The 18,439-nt window shown below is 51.2% G+C and overlaps 1 protein-coding gene across 1 annotated transcript in view; it reads right to left on the bottom strand.

The window, feature by feature from the left end:
• LOC144754689 (protein-arginine deiminase type-2-like) overlaps positions 1–18,439 on the bottom strand; it is a 641,882-nt gene that overhangs the window by 54,994 nt on the left and 568,449 nt on the right. The window contains exon 15 of the mRNA XM_078642812.1: positions 4,222–4,389. Coding sequence (XP_078498938.1) covers positions 4,222–4,389 — 168 coding nt within the window. The remainder of the gene's footprint in view (positions 1–4,221; positions 4,390–18,439) is intronic.

Raw genomic sequence — 18,439 nt, 5'->3', positions numbered from 1 at the left:
TCGGAGACCTGAACTTTCACCTTGAGAACAGCAACGACAACAACTCCATAACCCTGATCGATAACCTCACCAACCTCGGACTGAAGCAACTCGTCACAACGCCCACCCACTCCGCCGGCCACACGCTCGACCCCGCCTTCTCCTCAAGCCTGCACGTCTCCGCCAGCCACACCGCCGAACTCTATTGGACTGACCACCGATGCATCCACTTCGCTTTCCAGAAACCCACCACACACCACTGCACTGAACAGATCCCCTGCCGCTGCTGGAGCAAAATCACCGAAGACCAACTACACGCAAACCTCGCTCTCAGCCCACCCACCAAACCCTCCAACACCGACGACGCTGCCCATAGCCTCAGATGCTGGATCGAGGACTGCGCCAACACCCTCACCCTGCTGAAGAAACCCCCCATACACCAGCAAGAGGGCCAGCTGGTTCACCCCAGAACTCCTAGCCTCCAAGCAAGCCTGCCGGAAACTAGAGAAGAAATGGCACAGTGAACAAATTCCGGACAGCCACGCAGCACACAAGGACGCCATCCACAACCACCACCACCTCATCAGGGCGGCCAAGAGGACCTCCTTCAAAGACCGCCTCGACAACAATGCACACAATAGCAAGGAGCTCTTTAACATCGTGAAGGAACTCTCCAACCCCAGCGACATCCCGCCGTCCCAAGCCCTGTACGACTCCCTCGCCACACAACAGACCCTCCGCACACCATCGACCACGACCCCCTGATAGCCTGAGCCAGCGTGAGCATCGATGACACCATCAAGACCATGCGCACAATCCACTCCGGCACTCCATCAGACCCATTCCCTCACCATGTCTTCAACAGAGCAAGCAGCTCCATCCCACCTCACCTGCGCAACGTCATCAATCCCTCCCTCGAGACCGCGACCTTCCCAGAGATCTGGAAACACGCCGAGATCAACGCCCTACTCAAAAAACCTAAGGCAGGCCCAAGAGACCTCAAGAACTTCCGGCCCATCTCTCTGCTCCCCTTCCAGGCCATGGTCATCGAGAAAACCGTCAACAGACAGCTAACCCGATACCTCGAAGAAAACAGAATCCTGGACCCTTCCCAGTCAGGGTTCCGCAGCAACCACAGCACCGAGACTGTCCTCATCGCCGACGATATCAGGACCCTGCTGGATAACGTCTGTCACCGCACACTACGCGCAAGCCTCCACGCCGCAGGGATCCGAGACAAGGCTCTGGATTGAACCACCTCCTTCCTCTCCAGCAGAACCCGGAGCGTCAACCTCCCCCAATTCTGTTCCAAAGCCTCCGAGATCATCTGCGGCGTACCCCAGGGATCCTCCCTCAGCCCGACGCTGTTCAACATTTACATGGCCCCGCTCGCACAAGTAGCCCGACAGCACGACCTCAACATAATCTTCTATGCCGACAACACTCAGCTGATCCTCTTCCTCACCAAGGACCCCCTCACTGCCAAAGCCAACCTCCACGAAGGAATGAAGGCTGTCGCCGACTGGATGAAGACCAGCCATCTGAAGCTGAACTCGGACAAGACGGTGGTCCTCATCCTCGGCTCCTACCCTTAAGCCTGGGATGACTCCTGGTGGCCGACGGCACTGGGGGCAGCCCCGACACCCACCGACCACTCACGCAACCTGGGAATCATCCTCGACTCAACACTCTTAATGACTAAGTAAGTCAACGCCGTCTCCTCCTCCTGCTTCAACACATTCCGCATGCTCCGCAAGATCTACAGATGGATCCCGACAGATACAAGAAAGACAGTCACCCAGGCCCTCGTCAGCAGCAGACTCGACTACGGAAACGCCCTCGAGGTGGGAGCCCCGACCAAGCTCATCAAACGACTACAACGCATCCAAAACGCCTTTGCACGACTGATCCTTGATGTACCACTCCACGGCCACATCACCCCCCACCTGAGAAACCTGCACTGGCTCCCCGTCAACAAGAGGATATCCTTCAAGCTCCTCCCCCACGCAAGGCACTCCACCAGACTGTCCCAGCCTACCTCAACAGACGGCTCTCCTTCTACATCCCCAACTGCCAGCTACGCTCCGGCAACCTCTCACTCGCCACCGTCCCGCGCATCCGAAGAACAACCACAGGTGGGAGATCCTTCTCCCACCTCGCCGCCAAGACATGGAACACCCTCCCACTGAGCCTACGACAGACCCAAGACCTGCAAACCTTCAGGAGGATACTCAAGACCTGGCTGTTCCATCAGTAGCGCCCCCCCCCCCCCCAGCGCCTTGAGACCCTTGCGGGTATGTGGTGCGCTTTACAAATGATTGATTGATTGGTAGTTGCCCCATGTGCTGCTGCTGTGTCCTAGTCATTGATTCCATGTGGAACATCCTATTCATCTAGCTCTAGAATGTAGAGTGTGTTTGGTCCCGGTTGCTAAGTACTTAGAGTCAGTTGCTGTGGGGTGCCCTGTGGGTAGGACGTTGCTGTACCTCAAGCTTGAATAAATAAGTTAATCTCAAGAAGCATCCTGCCTTCCTTGTACTTCTTCACACTGGTGTTTAGCTTTTCTTCTTCTGAGGTGGTTGATTTTCCCGTATATCATAAATCGTTGCAGGCTGTGTTTGACCTGTTGGAGGTGATAAAGCTTTAGGCGTGTGGGCGCACTGGATGGGAAGACAGTAGTGATTTAGGTGGAGGAGTCACAGTTTTACGGGGAACCATAACAGCCTTGGGGATAGGTAGATGTGAAAGTGGTGTTTGAACTGGATCATCCTTAACTATGGCAATGATTGGAGTACTTGGCCGGACTGGATAATCTGCCAGAGAAAGATTGATTGCATTTTGATGCTGCGCTCTTGCACTGCGATGGTAGATGTTGAGTCTTTCAAGGCTGGGTACCTCTACAGCGAAAACCTTGATCGCTAATGCGTCATCTTCTTAATGTTGATAGTGCCCTTGAAGTTGAAAGATGAGTTCTTTTCAATGTTGTAAAATATGTGTCTATTTTCTATGGCAATCATGTTGGAAGTGCATTCATGTTTGATGTCATCCCTGGTGGCATCTTCATTGCTATCCACGATGGTGTCCTTAACGTGAACTAGGTTTAAGGCCCATGCCTGAAGCGGTGGTGCTGCTTATGCCTCCCCTCTCCTTGTATCTCCCACTGTGGTGGTACTTAGGCCCTCATCACGATGGTGGTTGGTCGGTCAGACCGCCAGCCACAATTGCGGCAGTCAGGAGAACACCAACAAGCATGTGGGCAGTCCGACCGCCACATTCAGAAGCGTCCACCGGGCTGTAGTCCGACAGCTGTGGGTCCGACCGGCAGCATCGTATTGCGACGGTCAGAACAAAGGGATGTCAGCAGTCAGACCGCCACCGACGGTGACCTGACCACCCGACATCGTCATGAGGGCCCTAGTGACTAAGGGCTCTGAACCAGCAGGTGGGGAATCTTCATTGGTTGTACTTTTGCCCTCCTTAGCCTCCTAGAGCCTCCTAGATCTTCTGCCTCTTTAGGTCACAATCTTTGAGAGTCCTTTTCAACATTTTCTGGCAATAAAGACATTCCTGCAAAGTGTAGTCGTTTGGAAGGCCAACCACACAAAATGCTTGAGGATTATTTGGTGCTTTCTTTCTGCTATAGTTGGGCCATTTGACAAACTCTGTGGAAAAATGTGTTGAAAACAATGTCAAAATCTACAGCCTTTCTGACAGGAAACACTTAGGTCTAAGGAAGTCGTCAATTGAAGACAATAAGAACTGAGAAAAACTGTTTCAGTCAAGAAGCAGAGTTTTTCAACCCTAGAAGTGTTCCAAGATGATTCTCTCACGAGGTGTAAAAAAACACACTGGTGCTCTGAAACAATTGTCAGTCCAAGCATGATGGGATCGGGAACTTGCTGGGTCCTTAATGGAGCGATTGTCCTAAGAGGTGTAACACACGTTGTTTAGAGTCGCTAGGCCAGCAGGCTGACAGTTATGCGGTAGGTTCTTTTATGCATTCATGTTTTTCTTGGACCTTATTTAAAACAGGAAAAAAACATTTAAACTTTGGTAAAAACAGCCACAAGGATGGTTATGCATTTCAATGTAATAAACATGTCTACCATTTATAGTAATTTTTATATATGCTGCGGGATCCAGAAATTGCATTTCTTATGGCCAGAAACCACGTTAACTCTTAATGATGTGCTGGATTACTTTAAAACAGACATTAAAACATAAATCATGCAATTCACATACCATGTTTGGGAAGAAAGACACAGCTTTGCCATTCAAAGCATTGCCATTTGCAGCTTTCCCATTTTTTTCGTTTTTCTCCAGCATGAAAAGCGCGGGGATGTCAATAATGTCTTCTTCCGTCAGCCCCAGTTCTTGTTTCAGAATGTCACGGTTCCAGTCAATGCAGCGCTGGAAGGGTAGAAAAATAACTTTTAAGTGTTGGACCAGCAGCACTGAACTGCGTTTTAATTGGTTACTGTGCATTTGCTGTCCTAATTTGGTCGCGCACCTATTATAATGCCTTATACATCCTAAGAACCCTTTAGCCAACCTCCCAATTTTCGAATGCACACAAACACAGAATTACGGTGCCGCAGAATCTTATACATGCATCGACAACTCAAAGAAAATAATTTTCGTTTTTTACGTACTAATCAAAATATATTTGCTGTTTTTTAACTCCTTTATTCTCAATAACAAGTGCCAGCACCTTTGGGGACGAACTGTAAAAGATATCATTTATTAAAATAAAGGAATATTTTCATCCACTTTTTTATTTTTGGGTGGAAATCAGTTCCTATTTTTTCCTTAAAATATTTATTAAATATGTTTTTTCTGTAAAGGGAGGACTCTTCCTCTAACTAAATTGTAAAATTATGCCTAATTTTAGGTTTGAGCTTCCTAAACTATGAGACCAGAATGCACCTTGAAGGTCAAGTTAGTTGCCTTTTGTAGCGCCTTATCTGGTAGAGACTCTATCTAACCACAGATTCCTTACCTTAGAATTATCCCCAAGTGTCAGACTGGTTCTGTAATTTTTTTCATGAGCAACACCCCTGCACGCCGGTAGGTGGTATTGTTCAGGTCCGTGTGGCATCATCAGCGTGTCCGTGCAGGTAGTGGCATGCGCGGTGCTTATATAAGCGCCAAACCAGTGCACAGACAGAAGTTTCTTTTTACAAATTTCCACACCAGGGGCGGGGAGCCATGAAGAACAGTGACCACTAGTGTGGAAAAACTAGGGGCCTGATAGAGTAACAGCCCTGTCCATAGAAATCCATTCGCAGAGTGGGGAGGATGGGTGGGTCGGTAAGGAACCAGCAGCTATATAGTCTCTACCAGATAAGGCGTTAACCAAGGTAAGTAACTTATTCATCTTAAATAGACTTCTACCCACAGATTCCTTCCCTTAGAATAGATACCCAAGAAGTACCATCTCCAGAAGTGGGTCTGTAGACAAAAATGTCATACAAGAAAGTCCTGCAAGACTGAACAGGCAAAGCGCCCAACTCAACGGACCTGACTGTCCAGGCAGAAGAGCTTTGTAAAAGTGTGCAAGGAGGCCCATGTCACTGCCTAGCAGATGTCCAGGAACGGAACTCCGCATGCTAACGCAGTGGACACAGCTTTTGCTCTGGTGGAGTGAGCACGCAAACCCTCAGGGAGTTGTTTCTCACCCAGTGAGTAGCAGATCTAGATACACAGCGTGATCCATCGAGAGATGGTCCACTTCTGCATGGCCCATCCTTTCTTTTCTCTGACCTACCCCACAAAGAGTTCTTCATCCACCCGGAAATCTTGTATTCGGTCAAGGTAGAATGACAATGCTACTTTTTGGTCCAGACGGTGAAGTCACTCCTCCTCCTTAGAGGGATGTGGTAGGGAGTGACCATTTTCAGAAGAAAAGAAGCTCTCATATGAGGCTCCAGTTTGTTTGGGTAGACTTTGAAATAGTGAGGCTTCCCTGAAGCTCACTGATCCTCAAGGCAGATGGTATAGCCATGAGAAATGTAGTTTTGATGTTAAGAAACCTGAGTGGATAATCGTGCAAACGCTCAAAAGGAGCGCACATAAGAAAAGTGAGAACAAGATTGAGAAGCCACTGGGCATAATGAAAGGGGATGGTGGAAACAAATGTTGTAAACATTCCAAGAATCTATTAACATAGGGGATTTGAAGATGGATAGCTGGCCCGGCACTGCAAAAAAGCAGAAATAGCAGAGAGATAGCTCTTGAGAGTGCAGAGAGCAGAGTCCTGCTGAGAAAGTGAAAGAATGAAAAGGAGAACCTGAGAAAGGGGGGCAGAAAGGGGATCATCTGTCTTTCTGTACACCATGCCACAAACTTTCCCCAAAGTCAGGTGTACAATGTTTTGGTGGAGGGATGCCCGGCTACCAAAATAACATTCCAGACTTCGGGAGGAAGGTCGAAAGCTGTCAACTGTCACCACACAATGTCGATGCAAGAAGAAGAGTTGACAGACTTTGGTTAAGGGCCCTCCCTTGCTGCTGTGACAGACGATCCTCCCAAAGGGGCAGCCCAATCGGAGGATCGATGGGGATGCTCAGCAGCTCAGGATACCAAACTCTCCATGCCCAGTCTGGAGCCACATGGATGACTTGGGCCCAGTCATTCCTGATTTTCTGAGGACTCTGGGCAGAAGTGGTACGGGTGGAAAGACATATATGTATGTATAATGTATAAACCATTATATAGCGCGCTCTGTTACTTGAGAGTGTCCTGGCGCGAAGGCCTAATCTGCACCCGAGATGAAAAGGGTCTCTGAGCAGAGAGCCACCTTGGAAACTCCAGCGTGCAGAACTGCTAACTTTCCGTTTTCGCGGCGGTGGCAAACAAATCTAATCAAGGCTGTCCCCACTGATGAAAGAGACCTTACACCATCTCTGGATCGAGAGGCTCTTTGTGATCTGCTAGGCATCTTTTGCTGAGTTCATCTGCTCTGGCTTTCAGAGAGCCTGCTAGATGTTGAACCTTCAAGGAAAGGTGCTGATGTTCCAGCCATATCCAGAGACACAGGGAGCCTACTGACAAAGGCCCCACGGCCCCACCACACCCTGGTTGTTGCAGTACCACATGACGGTGGTGTTGTCAGTGAACAATTGCACTAGCCTTCACTTAATGGAGAGTAGAAAGGCCTATAATGCCAATTGAATCACTCAAAGCTCCAAAAGCTTGATATGGAGTCCGGATGTCACCGGCGACCAGAGTGCTCTGATCGTTACCTCCCCCAAATGGCAACCCAATTCCAGGAGTGACACATTTGTCACTACTATCAGATCTGGTAGGGAAAAGAGAGGAGGTCTGCAGCGTATCCAATCACAATTTGTAAGCCACCACTGCAGGTCTTTTGCAGTTTTTCCCGAGATCTGAACCATGTCGGGGGAGACTCCACTGATGCTGCACCCACTGGAACTTCAGGTCCAACTGCAGAGCCTGCATATGCCAGTGGGCATCTGTCACCAGCAGGATACAGGGGCGCATGAGGCCCAGCAGCCTCAGAGTCAGTCTCACCAAAATCAAGGATAGAGGCTGAAACATAGATATCATAGCCTGAATATCCAGGATTTGCCATTCGGGAGGATAAGCCTGAAACTGCACCGTGTTCAGAATGGCTCAAATGAAAGGGAGTGTCTGAGAGGGAGTCAGGGATGACTTTGGCACATTGATAGTGAACACCAGCAAGTGCAGTATGTCTGCCATACTCTGTAGGTGGAAGACAGCCTGGGGCTAGCTCGCCTTCAACAGCCAGTCATCAAGATACGGGAAGACTGGCATCCCTGATCTCAGCAGATGAACTGCAACCATTGCCATACCCTTGGTGAACATCCAAGAGGCACTGGGCCAAAGGGGAGTGAAAGGTAGATTGGGCGTCATGGAAAGGCCCTGGGAGTAGCCCTGTTGCCCTTAAAGCGCTCCAACACTGAATCCTCCTGTGTCTGAAGAGGAGGGACCCATCAACGGGCATGTGCATAAGCGATGCTGGGAATTCATCAAAAAGCCAGTTGTCCTTAACCATGCATGGTGTCCTAAAGCCACTGTCGATATAACCACTCTGCCCAGTGAGTAGATTGTTTCTAGTACACATTATATCATGAACTTGCTGCATCCCTCTCATTGGCAACATCCTGGGAAAGTATGGCCCAGGTCTCCTTCGGGATTGTTGGCAGCACCTGGGCAACTGTATCCAACAGAGCATGAGAATAGCTGGCTAAAAGGCACGCAGTGTTCACGGACCGCAGTGCCAGTCTGGTGGAAGGCTGGATTACCTAAGGTATCCAGCCTCTTGGATTCCTGATCCAGTGGTGCTGCTGGGAATGCACCAGGATTTATGCAGGAGGTGGAGGCTTGGAACACCAAGCTCTCCTGGGTGGGGTGTTGTGTGAGGAAGTGTGGGTCCCCTGGAGTGGGGCAGTGGTGACGGGCAATCGCACTGTTCATAGAAGCTCCTGTGCTGAGCTTGGACCAGGTCCCAAGCAGGAAGTCATTAAAGGGAGAAGAGGTTATGATGGGACACTCCTGGCTGAAGCACTTCTGTCAAGACATTCGCCTTGACTGCCACCAAGTCAAACAGAGGTTCAGGACCCCAGCCAACCTCACCGCCATTGCAAAGGAAGCTCCCTCCTCTGTAGCCGTAGCCAGGGGGACAAAGCATATATTTGGAGAAGTGTCCAGTCCACTGGCTTCACCCAGCTCCTCAAAGCAGTCCAAGGTGTCATGAAGCTGGTATTCTTCACGGTCCAGCAACCCCTCCTATTACTCTATGTTAGACCTGGAATCCTTGGCAGGGTTTCCCCACCCTTCTTGTTTTCTGACCTTATGTTTTGCTGACTTTGTTTTTGCTGGCTTTAGGACTCTGGGCACGTTACCACTGCTAACCAGTGCTAAAGTGCATGTGCTTTCTACTTCAAACATAAAAACATTGGCTTCTCTACAATTGACATATTTAATTTACTTATAGGTCCCTAGTAGAGTGCACCATATATTCCCAATGCCTGTAAGTTAAATGCTACTAGTAGGCCTGCAGCACCGATTGTGCCACCCACTTCAGCAGCCCCTTTAAAAATGTTTCAGCCCTGCCTTTGCAGGGTTTCTGTCCATGTCGACCTGGCAAGTTAACCCTCTTGCCAGCCAGGCCCAGACTTTCCTTTTTAATACATAAGGTAAGCCATGGACAGCCCCAAGGGCAGGGTGCAGTGTATTAAAAAAAGTTGGCATATACCTTTAAGTTTTACATGTTCAGGTAGTAAAAAACTCTGACATTTATTTTTCCCTCCTGCAAAGCCTATCTCTCCCATAGGTAACATTGGGATTACCTTATTACACCTTATCAGCGCAGTTTCCAATTGGGAAGAGATGGGACCCCCAAGTTTGCTGTCTTTGAAATCACAATTGAAATACTCCGTAATATAGAGACATCAAAGTCGCAATGAATATTGTTACCCAAAGGTAAAAGCATGAAGCGAGCTCTCATCACATAACAAAAAAGGGAATATAACATATTCTCCCCAACCACCACCCATCCACCCACCTCCCACCCAGCATCCACTTTAACCAACAAAAAGGGAGGGGATGATATGAAAAGGGATATAAAAAGGGAATAAGTTAAGCTCATCTTCGTGCCTTACGACTGGGCTTGGGGTCAGGACTCGGGATCTGTGTATCTGGAAGGCGGAGGAGACGAAGGTACCGAGGGCATGTGAGCTCCCGGAATTCCAAAACCAGTAAAGTGAGAAAGGGCCGCCATAGTGCGGGAAACTCAGATCCTCTGCCTGCCAGTGTCAGTGTAAGTTTCTCCATACCCAACACCGACCGTAACCCTTGGAGCCAGCCTGTATGTGTTGGGAGTTGAGTGGACTGCCAGTGTATAAGGATGTTTTGCGTCGTTGTACCTAATGCGATAGTTATTAGCCAACCTCTACGTGACTTAAGGGGGTATGTTAGAGGGTTCGGCAGACCTAAGAGGACGTAGGCGGGAAAGTGCGGTATTTGTGTCTCAAAATGGGAGTCAATCTCATCGAGGATTTGGGTCCAGTACGGTTGTATACATGTGCAGCTCCAGAGCACATGCTCCAGGGTGCCAACCTCCCCGCAGTCTCTCCAGCAAAGCTCACTCCGACGTGGGTCAAAGCGGCGAAGACGCTCAGGTGTATAGTACCAGTAAGTGGCGATTTTGGTTAGGGTCTCCGTGAGGCCCATGTGGTATGCGGAGTATCGTGCCCTGTGATAGACACTTTCCAATTCTTTATGAGTCAACGTTCTCTCCAAATCTCTTTCCCATCTATTGTGGCCTGCATTGTGTGTGTGCGATAACAACATTTTATAACGGTCCGAGATAAGTTTCTTGTCAGAGGAGCGTGTCACAAGCCATTTTTCGTAAGGAGTTAAGAGGCGCTGTGCATGCGGTCTGATGTAGAGCCCAATGTCCAACCTGCAAATATGTTAAACGCTCTGACTCGGCGAGGCCATAGTCCTCCTTAAGCCGTGAGAACGGAATTATACCTTCCAAGTCAAAGAGGTGGCCTAGCGATCTACAGGGAGAGGAGCGCCATGCCCTAAAAGTGGAAGGGGCTGTACCCGGCTGAAACTCAGGGTTATCGAATAGCGGTGTGAGGGGAAGGTGGTCAGCTGACTTGAAATATTAGTACGATCCCAGGAATCTAATATGGTGCCCGTGATGTAAGAAGCTTAGAGATTGGGGGGTCTGTGTTGCCTATGCAGGAAGGGTACCCCCTGTAGTGGCCTGTCCGCCACCGTCTGGTCTTGAAACAACCAGTGTTTCCCAGATTCTAGGCGCTGCCGCTCCACAAGATATCTGAGTTGGGCAGCGTGAAAATACAGCTGGAGGTCTGGAACCCCTACTCCCCCTTTCTCTGGCGGTAGGACCGCTACCTGGTGTCGGAATCGAGGTTTGCACCCGTGCCAAATAAATCTCGATAGTTCCGCCTGTGACTGTTGTATCCAGCCCTTGGGAGGTTTAAGAGGGAGCGTTTGGAAAAGGTACAAGATTTGGGGAAGGATGGTCATTTTAACCGCAGCGATCTGTCCTAGCCAAGATATCGGGTGATGTTTCCATCTGCTGAGCATTTTATGTATGCGAGCATGGAGGTTGGAATAATTAAGCTCAGCAGTAGCCAGAATTGTGGGGGCCAACTGCAGCCCCAAGTAGGGTATTGCGTCCGGCGCCCAGATTATCGGGTGTTCCTCTTGTAGGTGGGTGGGCGAAGGTGTGTGGAGATAGGGAGATGTTAAGGGCCATGAATTTGTCCATGTTAACCTTAAATCCCGATCCGAGCGCAAAGCCATGTAGTTCAACAAAAATGGCGCGCAGGGACTTGATCGGGTCGGAGAGGGAGAGCAAAACATCATCTGCATAAAGGCTTACCGTGTGAATATCGCCCCCAATATACTTCCAGATATAAGAGGATGCTGCCGGATCCTAAGTGCTAGGGGTTCCATGTATAAGGCGAAGAGGAGGGGTGACAGGGGGCATCCCTGTCTAGTCCCTCTCTCAATAGGGAAACGAGTGGACGTATAGCCGTTGACCCGTACTGTCGCCATGGGAGAGCGATAACAATTGAAGATCTGGGTCCGCAGCTTTTCACCAAGACCAGCAGCCATCAGAACCATCTCAAGGTACGGCCAGTGCACCCTGTCAAAGGCCTTCTCAGCGTCAATGGCCAGGAGCATGAATTCGCCCGGGACACGGGATGCCCGTTTGATCAGGTGCAAAATGCGTTTGGTATTATCACTGGTCTGTCTCTGTGGGATAAACACCGCCTGATCTGGCTCAATCAATTGAGCCATATATGGGCCTAGCCGGGCTGCCAGGATGCTATTGAATAATTTGATGTCGATATTTAAAAGGGAGATGGGTCTGTAGGCGGCGCAGGTTGATTTGTCTTTCCCTTAGGGATAACGACAACAGCTGCCTCTAGCATTTTCCCCGGGATGGCCCCAGTTTGGTCAAAGGTGTTAAACAAGGTTGTCAGAATGGGGGCAAGTTGACTACAGAAGGTCTTATAGAATGTGGCCGTGTAGCCATCGGGGCCTGGGGATTTACCCAATTTGAGGCGGGAAATTGCGGAGACGACTTCTTCCGTCTGAATAGGCCTGTCAAGATGGTCGGCCTGGGCCTGTGACAGAGCTGGCATCTGGGCTTTAGCTATATATTCAGCGCTAACCTGGGCATCTATAGGATCTACCGTATAAAGGTTGGCATAAAAGTCCCGGAATGTTTCGGCTATGTCCACATCGTCGGTCACTGACACCCCTCCCCGCGTCCGAATGGCCTGGACCCCCTGCCTCTGCCTAGCCTCCCGTAACTTGCTGGCCAAGAGTCGGCCACATTTGTCTCCCCCTGTGTAGTAGTAGTGGCGAAGCTTGAGGGCAGCGTACTCATTCCTCTCTTGGTCCAGGGCAGCGAGGTGCTTGCATTCTACACAAAGCTGACGCCAGGCGCGTGACGCGCCGGTGCGCTGGTGCATCTGTTCGAGTTCAGAAACTCTTTGCGTAAGCTCCGCACATTTGCGACTACGTTCCTTATTTGGGCCGAAGATATAGCGATGAATACCCCTCTAAGGACCGCTTTAAGAGCCCCCCACTGTGTCCCTGCAGACATATCTGTATTAGCGTTGAGGGTGAGGAAGTCTGTGATGGCCTTTTGAATTTGTTAAGTGACCGATGCGTGTTGAAGCAGTGTGTCGTGCAGGCGCCAGTGTTTGTGAGGTCGCGTTGCAGGCGGCAATTGAAAGGTGGCCAGGACGGGGGAATGGTCGGAGAGAGAGGCTGTCAGTATTTCGGCATCCAGCGCATGAGCCCGGAGGGAGGAAGAGCAGAGAAGGTAGTCGAGTCTTGCATAAGTTTTATGTGCCCCCGAGTAAAACGTGTAGCTGCGTGGGTGGAAGTGTCGCCAGAGATCGTCTAGTCCCAAATCACGGAGACGGGTTCGTCCCTCGGCAGTGAGTACTCCGGTTTGGTGTGTTCTCTGGCCGGAGCGGTCTAAGCCATTAGCGAAGACCAAGTTGAGATCTCCCCTGTCCGTCATTAGGTGCGTATAATGAACCTACTATGAATATCGCCCCTCCCAGGGTAAATTGGTATGTGAGCAGTCAGCCCTTAATTTCAGCCTCCTCCAGAAGAACTGTGCCTGTGAAGGAGCGGGAAACTAAAATAGCTACCCTTGCAGATTTGGACCCAGAAGAGGAAAACAGCTGTATCGGGAAGGCTTGGACTTCATTCTATGGTGGTCCCTAGGGAGGAAATGAGTCTCCTGAAGGAGGCAGATGTCCGCCCCGGAATTTTCCAGATAGTGAAGGACAGCCCTACGCTTGATTGGATTATTCAATCCCCGCTCGTTAAGTGTGAGGGCCTTGAGGGTAACATGCACCATCAGTAGGCGGTGGTCTAAGCAAATCTAAATACACAGTGTGCTGGCTATCAATGTGCTGGTGTTGGCCGGGCGGTGCAGGAGTATAAATGCAAATAGGGTGCCAGGAATCACAGACGGGAGGGGGACGAGGGAACCCAAAGTCAAAAAAATCCAAAAAACAATGTAATCTAACAAAGAGACTCAAAAACAACCAAGGGAAGGGAAACGGGGGAAAATGGAAAGTTTCGAAAGAAGTGTCCGCCATCCTGGATTGTCCGTGAAGTCATCAAAGTGGGGCACGTGCAGTGACCAAAATGTGGGGTCCGGCTCACCCGCCGCCCCCCCTAGGATAGAGAGGTCATTGTATTCAGGAAGAGTCCCAATTAGTCACTCGTGTTTCTGGGCCGTTCCAGCCAATGCCCCTGCTGCCGAAGCCAAAGCATCCTGCTGACCTTTCGCAATGTCTGCCTCGTTAGGCTTCTGTGCTCGGCGGCGTCTACCCTGTCTCCATCACCCAGAGGGTGAGACCTGAGGCTCCGAAGTGGTGCTCCGTTGATCTTCATCATCGCTTGGAAGTGTCAACCCCAAGATCTGGCAGGATTCAGTGAGTGAGCGAAGTTGATGTAGCTTACCGTTAAATCTGAATATGAGACAAAATGGGTGGCCCCATGAGTACTGAACGCCCTTCTGCCTAAGGTGCTCGGTCACCGGTCGGAATTGCCGGCGGCACTGTAGGGTGATCAAAGCCAGATTCTGATATAGTACAGGGGAGTGTCCTTTATACGAAAGTGGGTGCAAAGGCCTAGCCTTTGAGAGAACGTTTTCTTTAGTTTTGAAGTCCTGCACACATACCAGTATGTCCGGTGGGAGAGCGTTGGGTGCGTGTGGGGGGCCCACACGGTGTGCCCTGTCTATGACGATGTCCGCGTCTACTAGGACCGCTAGAATATGACGGAAGAGGCCCGCAGTGAAGGCAAAGAGTGTCGTCTGAGACTTTCACTCCCCTAATCCTGATGTTGTGTCTACGTGACCTGTTTTCCAAGTCCTCAAGGTGCACTTGCATGTCTACCTGCTGATCCTGGAGGCGGAGAGTCTCTTGTTGGAGCATATTGATTTTGGTCGTGGTAGCGTCGCTTTTGTCCTCCATTGAGGAAACACGTTCCCCCACCTCATTGACATCTTTGCGAATGTCTTTTATTTCGGCTGTTAATTTCGCTTTCACCGATTGCAGATCCAATCTAAGGGCGGTGAAGAGCGACTCCAGAAACGCTTTCATAATTAGTTCGTCGTCTTTGCCTGATGGTTGCTGCGGAGCCGCCATTTTAGTTGAGGGAGCCGCCAGATCCGGGATAGATTGCGCCCTGCCAAATATATCTTTCAGGGATTTTTGCTTCCTTGTTCTGGCAGAGGTCATGCTCCCATAGGATGCAGGGTGAAAGTCAATTAGTGGGAGGTCCGCGGTTGCAGAAGCAGTCCATTGACAACCTCAGTAGAGCTAGTCCAGTCCGTCCGATCGTCGTTGTTAAGTAAGAGGAGGCTCAGTGCACTGACGATCACCGCCCAGTCCTGGATCTCGTGTGCTATGGATTTGCCTAGGGAGTGGGGTGCGCGTCTGCTTGCAGAAGCGCCCCCGGACGGGCCAGAACAATACGGTGCCGGAGGTCTGGGCAGCGCGTGACGTCTGCAATGGTAGAGGCAAGGAACTCCCCAGGTGAAATTCTGGCGACTCAACACCCAGAGGCTAGGCTAAGGGCACACCACTGACAAGGGCCGCCGAGAGGAGTGTGAGTCTCAACAGGGTGGAGGGTGCCGCCCGTCTCGGGGGGTCCAGGCAGGTATCACGGCTTGACCACGTGAAGGCCCGGCATCGCTGTCGACTAGGCGGGCATGTAGCTATACCATAGCAATAGGAAGCTCTCGGTGCACTAAGCCAGCTGTGCCACCACTACTACTGAGGTCCCAGACGTGCAGGCCATCCGGGAGTTCTCCTGCCCCCTCAGGCTGCTCCCCGATGTAGGCCACGGCTCACCCTCTGGTGTGTGGCTTACATGACCTGGGCTGCCCCGTGTGTAGCACAGAGTGAGACCTTCCGCGACTTCTAATCTCGGCGTGGGGGCGCGTATTTCTCCTCACCTCCCACCCGGGAAGGATGCCAGAAGTATAGCAGCCCCCCCCCTGTCTCCTACCCGACTCCTCTTGCTGTGGCTGGGGTGCTCCGCGCCGAGCTCCAACGCCTCCTGGCCGCCAGGTCGCCACCTGTGCCTCTGCTGCGGTTGCTGGGTCCAGGATCAAAGGCAGCGCTAGGCCCGGAGCGCCGCTGCAGGAGCCGTCCGAGGGCGCCTCGCAGCAACTCCGCCAGCCGCGGTAGATCCAGCCGCGGCAGTCAGGGAGTCAGCTGGCGGTGCGGCTGGCGGTGTAGCGACCTCCGACGTATTCCGCCCACTCAGGCGGCAGCGGCCCCAGGTATAGGAGCCGGCCTCGGGCGGCCGCTCGAGCGAGGCCTTTGCCTCCGCGCGGGTCTCGCGGGACAGGCCCCTCCTTCCGTCGCCTGGCTTAGCACTGGAATTGCGACCTCCGCTGCCCTCGTCCCCGGGCCCGAGGATCACAGTGTGCAAGGGAAGCTCTCCGGCATTAGAACCTGCCGTCGCTGCTCTCACAGGGGATATACAATGCTGATGTTGGAGGACGGCGGGCAGGAGCTCGAGAGATCGCGTCCTACCTCGCCGCCATCTTGCCCACGCCATAATCCTAACATATGGTGTAGTTAGAAATTAAAATTTTAATCTGGAAATGCCCCTTCTAGAAAGTTGTCATGTACTTACTTTAGCCATTTGGTGCTTTCTTTCGAGCGCCGCATTCGACACGGTGTCTCATGACATTCTGCTGCGGAGGCTGGAGGAAGTGGGTCTTGAGGGGAAAGCTCTTCAATGGTTCCGCTCCTTCCTTTCGGACCGGTTTTTTAAAGTGGCCATTCCACCTGGTCAGTCCTCTTTCCACTCTTTGGGACTAGGAGTACCTCAGGGCTCTGCGCTTAGCCCCACTTTGTTTAACCTGTATGTGAAACCGCTGGCTGCTGTCGTCAGACAAACTGGCTTAACTATGACATCGTATGCCGACGACACGCAGCTGGCGGTGACACTCAGTGGGGACCCTGAGGTGACTGCCCCAGGTTTCGCGCAGGGCTTTTAGCCGTGGCGAATTGGATGCGTACTAACTGCTTGCAGTTAAACGCTAAGAAAACCGAAGTCCTGATCTTAGGAAAGCAAGCGGAACTGTGGGGTGATCAATGGTGGCCTATTGAATTGGGGGTGACTCCCATCCCAGCGGCCGAAGTAAAGAACTTGGGGGTCTGGCTGGATTCCAATCTCTCTTTTACCAGCCATACTAAGAAGATTGCAGCTACCTGCTATGGTATTCTGCGAGGACTGAGACCAGTCCTCAAATTCTTCAACCCCCCAACTCGGCAACTGGTGGTCCAAGCCGCGATTCTCTCTCGGCTGGACTATGGGAGTGCTCTGTTGCTTGGTGTCAACCAGGCCGAGGCCACCAGACTGCAGAGGGTGCAGAATGCCGCTGCGCGGGCCATTGTGGGCCTCCCGAGACGGTGCTCTGTATCTGCAGTTTTAACCTCCCTTCATTGGCTGCCGGTCAGACAGAGAATTAAATTCAAGGCACTCTGTCTGACATTCAAGATCTTGAAATTTTCGTCACCTCCTGCCTTGGTGGGTCTTGTCTCCCCGTATGTTCCCAGGCGGTCTCTCAAGTCGGAATCTCTTCATCTAGTGAGTGCGCCTAGATTCAGACTGAGTAGGATGGGTGGCCGTTCATTTTGAGTCATGGCGGCTGGATTATGGAACTCCCTTCCTGTCCACATCCGTGCCCTTAATAGCCTGACTCTTTTCAGACGCGCGATTAAAACCTATTTGTTCACCTCTGTTGATTGATCGTGTTTCTTTTCAGCGGTGATTTGTTGTGTTGTGGTACTGGATCAGGCGCCAGGACGCCCCTTCGCTGGGGCAGCTGTGCGCTGAATAAAAGTTACTAACATAACATAACATTTCTGCCTATCCCTGAATACACGTCTGGGGTCTGTGACAGCTTGGCTTTGTGCATTACCTCCAGACAGCCACTCACATAGGGAGCAGCCATCCACATCCTGATGGGTCATCCTGGGCAGCATGAGAGGGAGGAGCTGACACATCTGAAAGGGATGTGTCCAGTCCCCACACAAAGGGCTATATATCCCCATGTAGTGAATCTGGAGCCAGGGCAGGAAGGACATGGACTGTGTGAACTTCAAAGGCCTCTCTTTGAAGTCATACCCACTTCAAAAGCACAACTGGGTATACGTACTGGACCCCTGACACCACCAACTCAGTACATTTCTGTACCTGTGGATATTCTGCCAGGAAGAAGGACTGGTGAGCTCCTGGAGGACTGCCACTTCGCTAGACTGCTGCTCTGGAAAACCTGCTTTTATGGTGTGCTGACCTGCTTGCTGTCCACCTTCCCTGGGTGAGAAGGACTGGAACTACACTACTTGAACCATGTTTGCCCAAAGGGCTTGCCTCCTGTTAGAAGTCTGAGGGGCATCAAAGACTTTAATCAACACCACAACCAGCACCTGGGTTCTACCAGCTGAGATTCTGGGCCTACCAAGTGGTGCCAATCCAGTACTGAACCCTTGTAAGTGGGTTTAAAGTGCAGAAGCTACAGAAACCCACTCAACGCTGTCACTGCATGGCTCGGAACCAGCACATCTTTCTCAATCGTAACGCATTGCTGCTACTGCTAGGATTGAGAAAATCACATCACCAGCTGAGAGACTCGATGACGATGCATCGCCTACAACATAGGGGTTCAATGACGGTGCATGTCCGACTTGTGTGACTCAGAACAGATGCCTTGCCTACATCCGAAGGATCAACGCTGACACGCCTCTGACTGTTCCTCGCATCTTGCTCTCGACGCATCCAGTGGGACAAGGTTGGTCCCTACATCTAACGAGCACTCCATCATGTTCGGTCAAAACTTTTGGATTTCACCCAGTCAGGCGCGACCAGATAGCCC

Source organism: Lissotriton helveticus, chromosome 5_1 (genome assembly GCF_964261635.1).
Source record: "Lissotriton helveticus chromosome 5_1, aLisHel1.1, whole genome shotgun sequence".
Lineage (NCBI taxonomy): Eukaryota > Metazoa > Chordata > Amphibia > Caudata > Salamandridae > Lissotriton > Lissotriton helveticus.
Note: the sequence above shows the minus strand (reverse complement) of the source record. Positions and strands in the feature narration are given on the sequence as shown.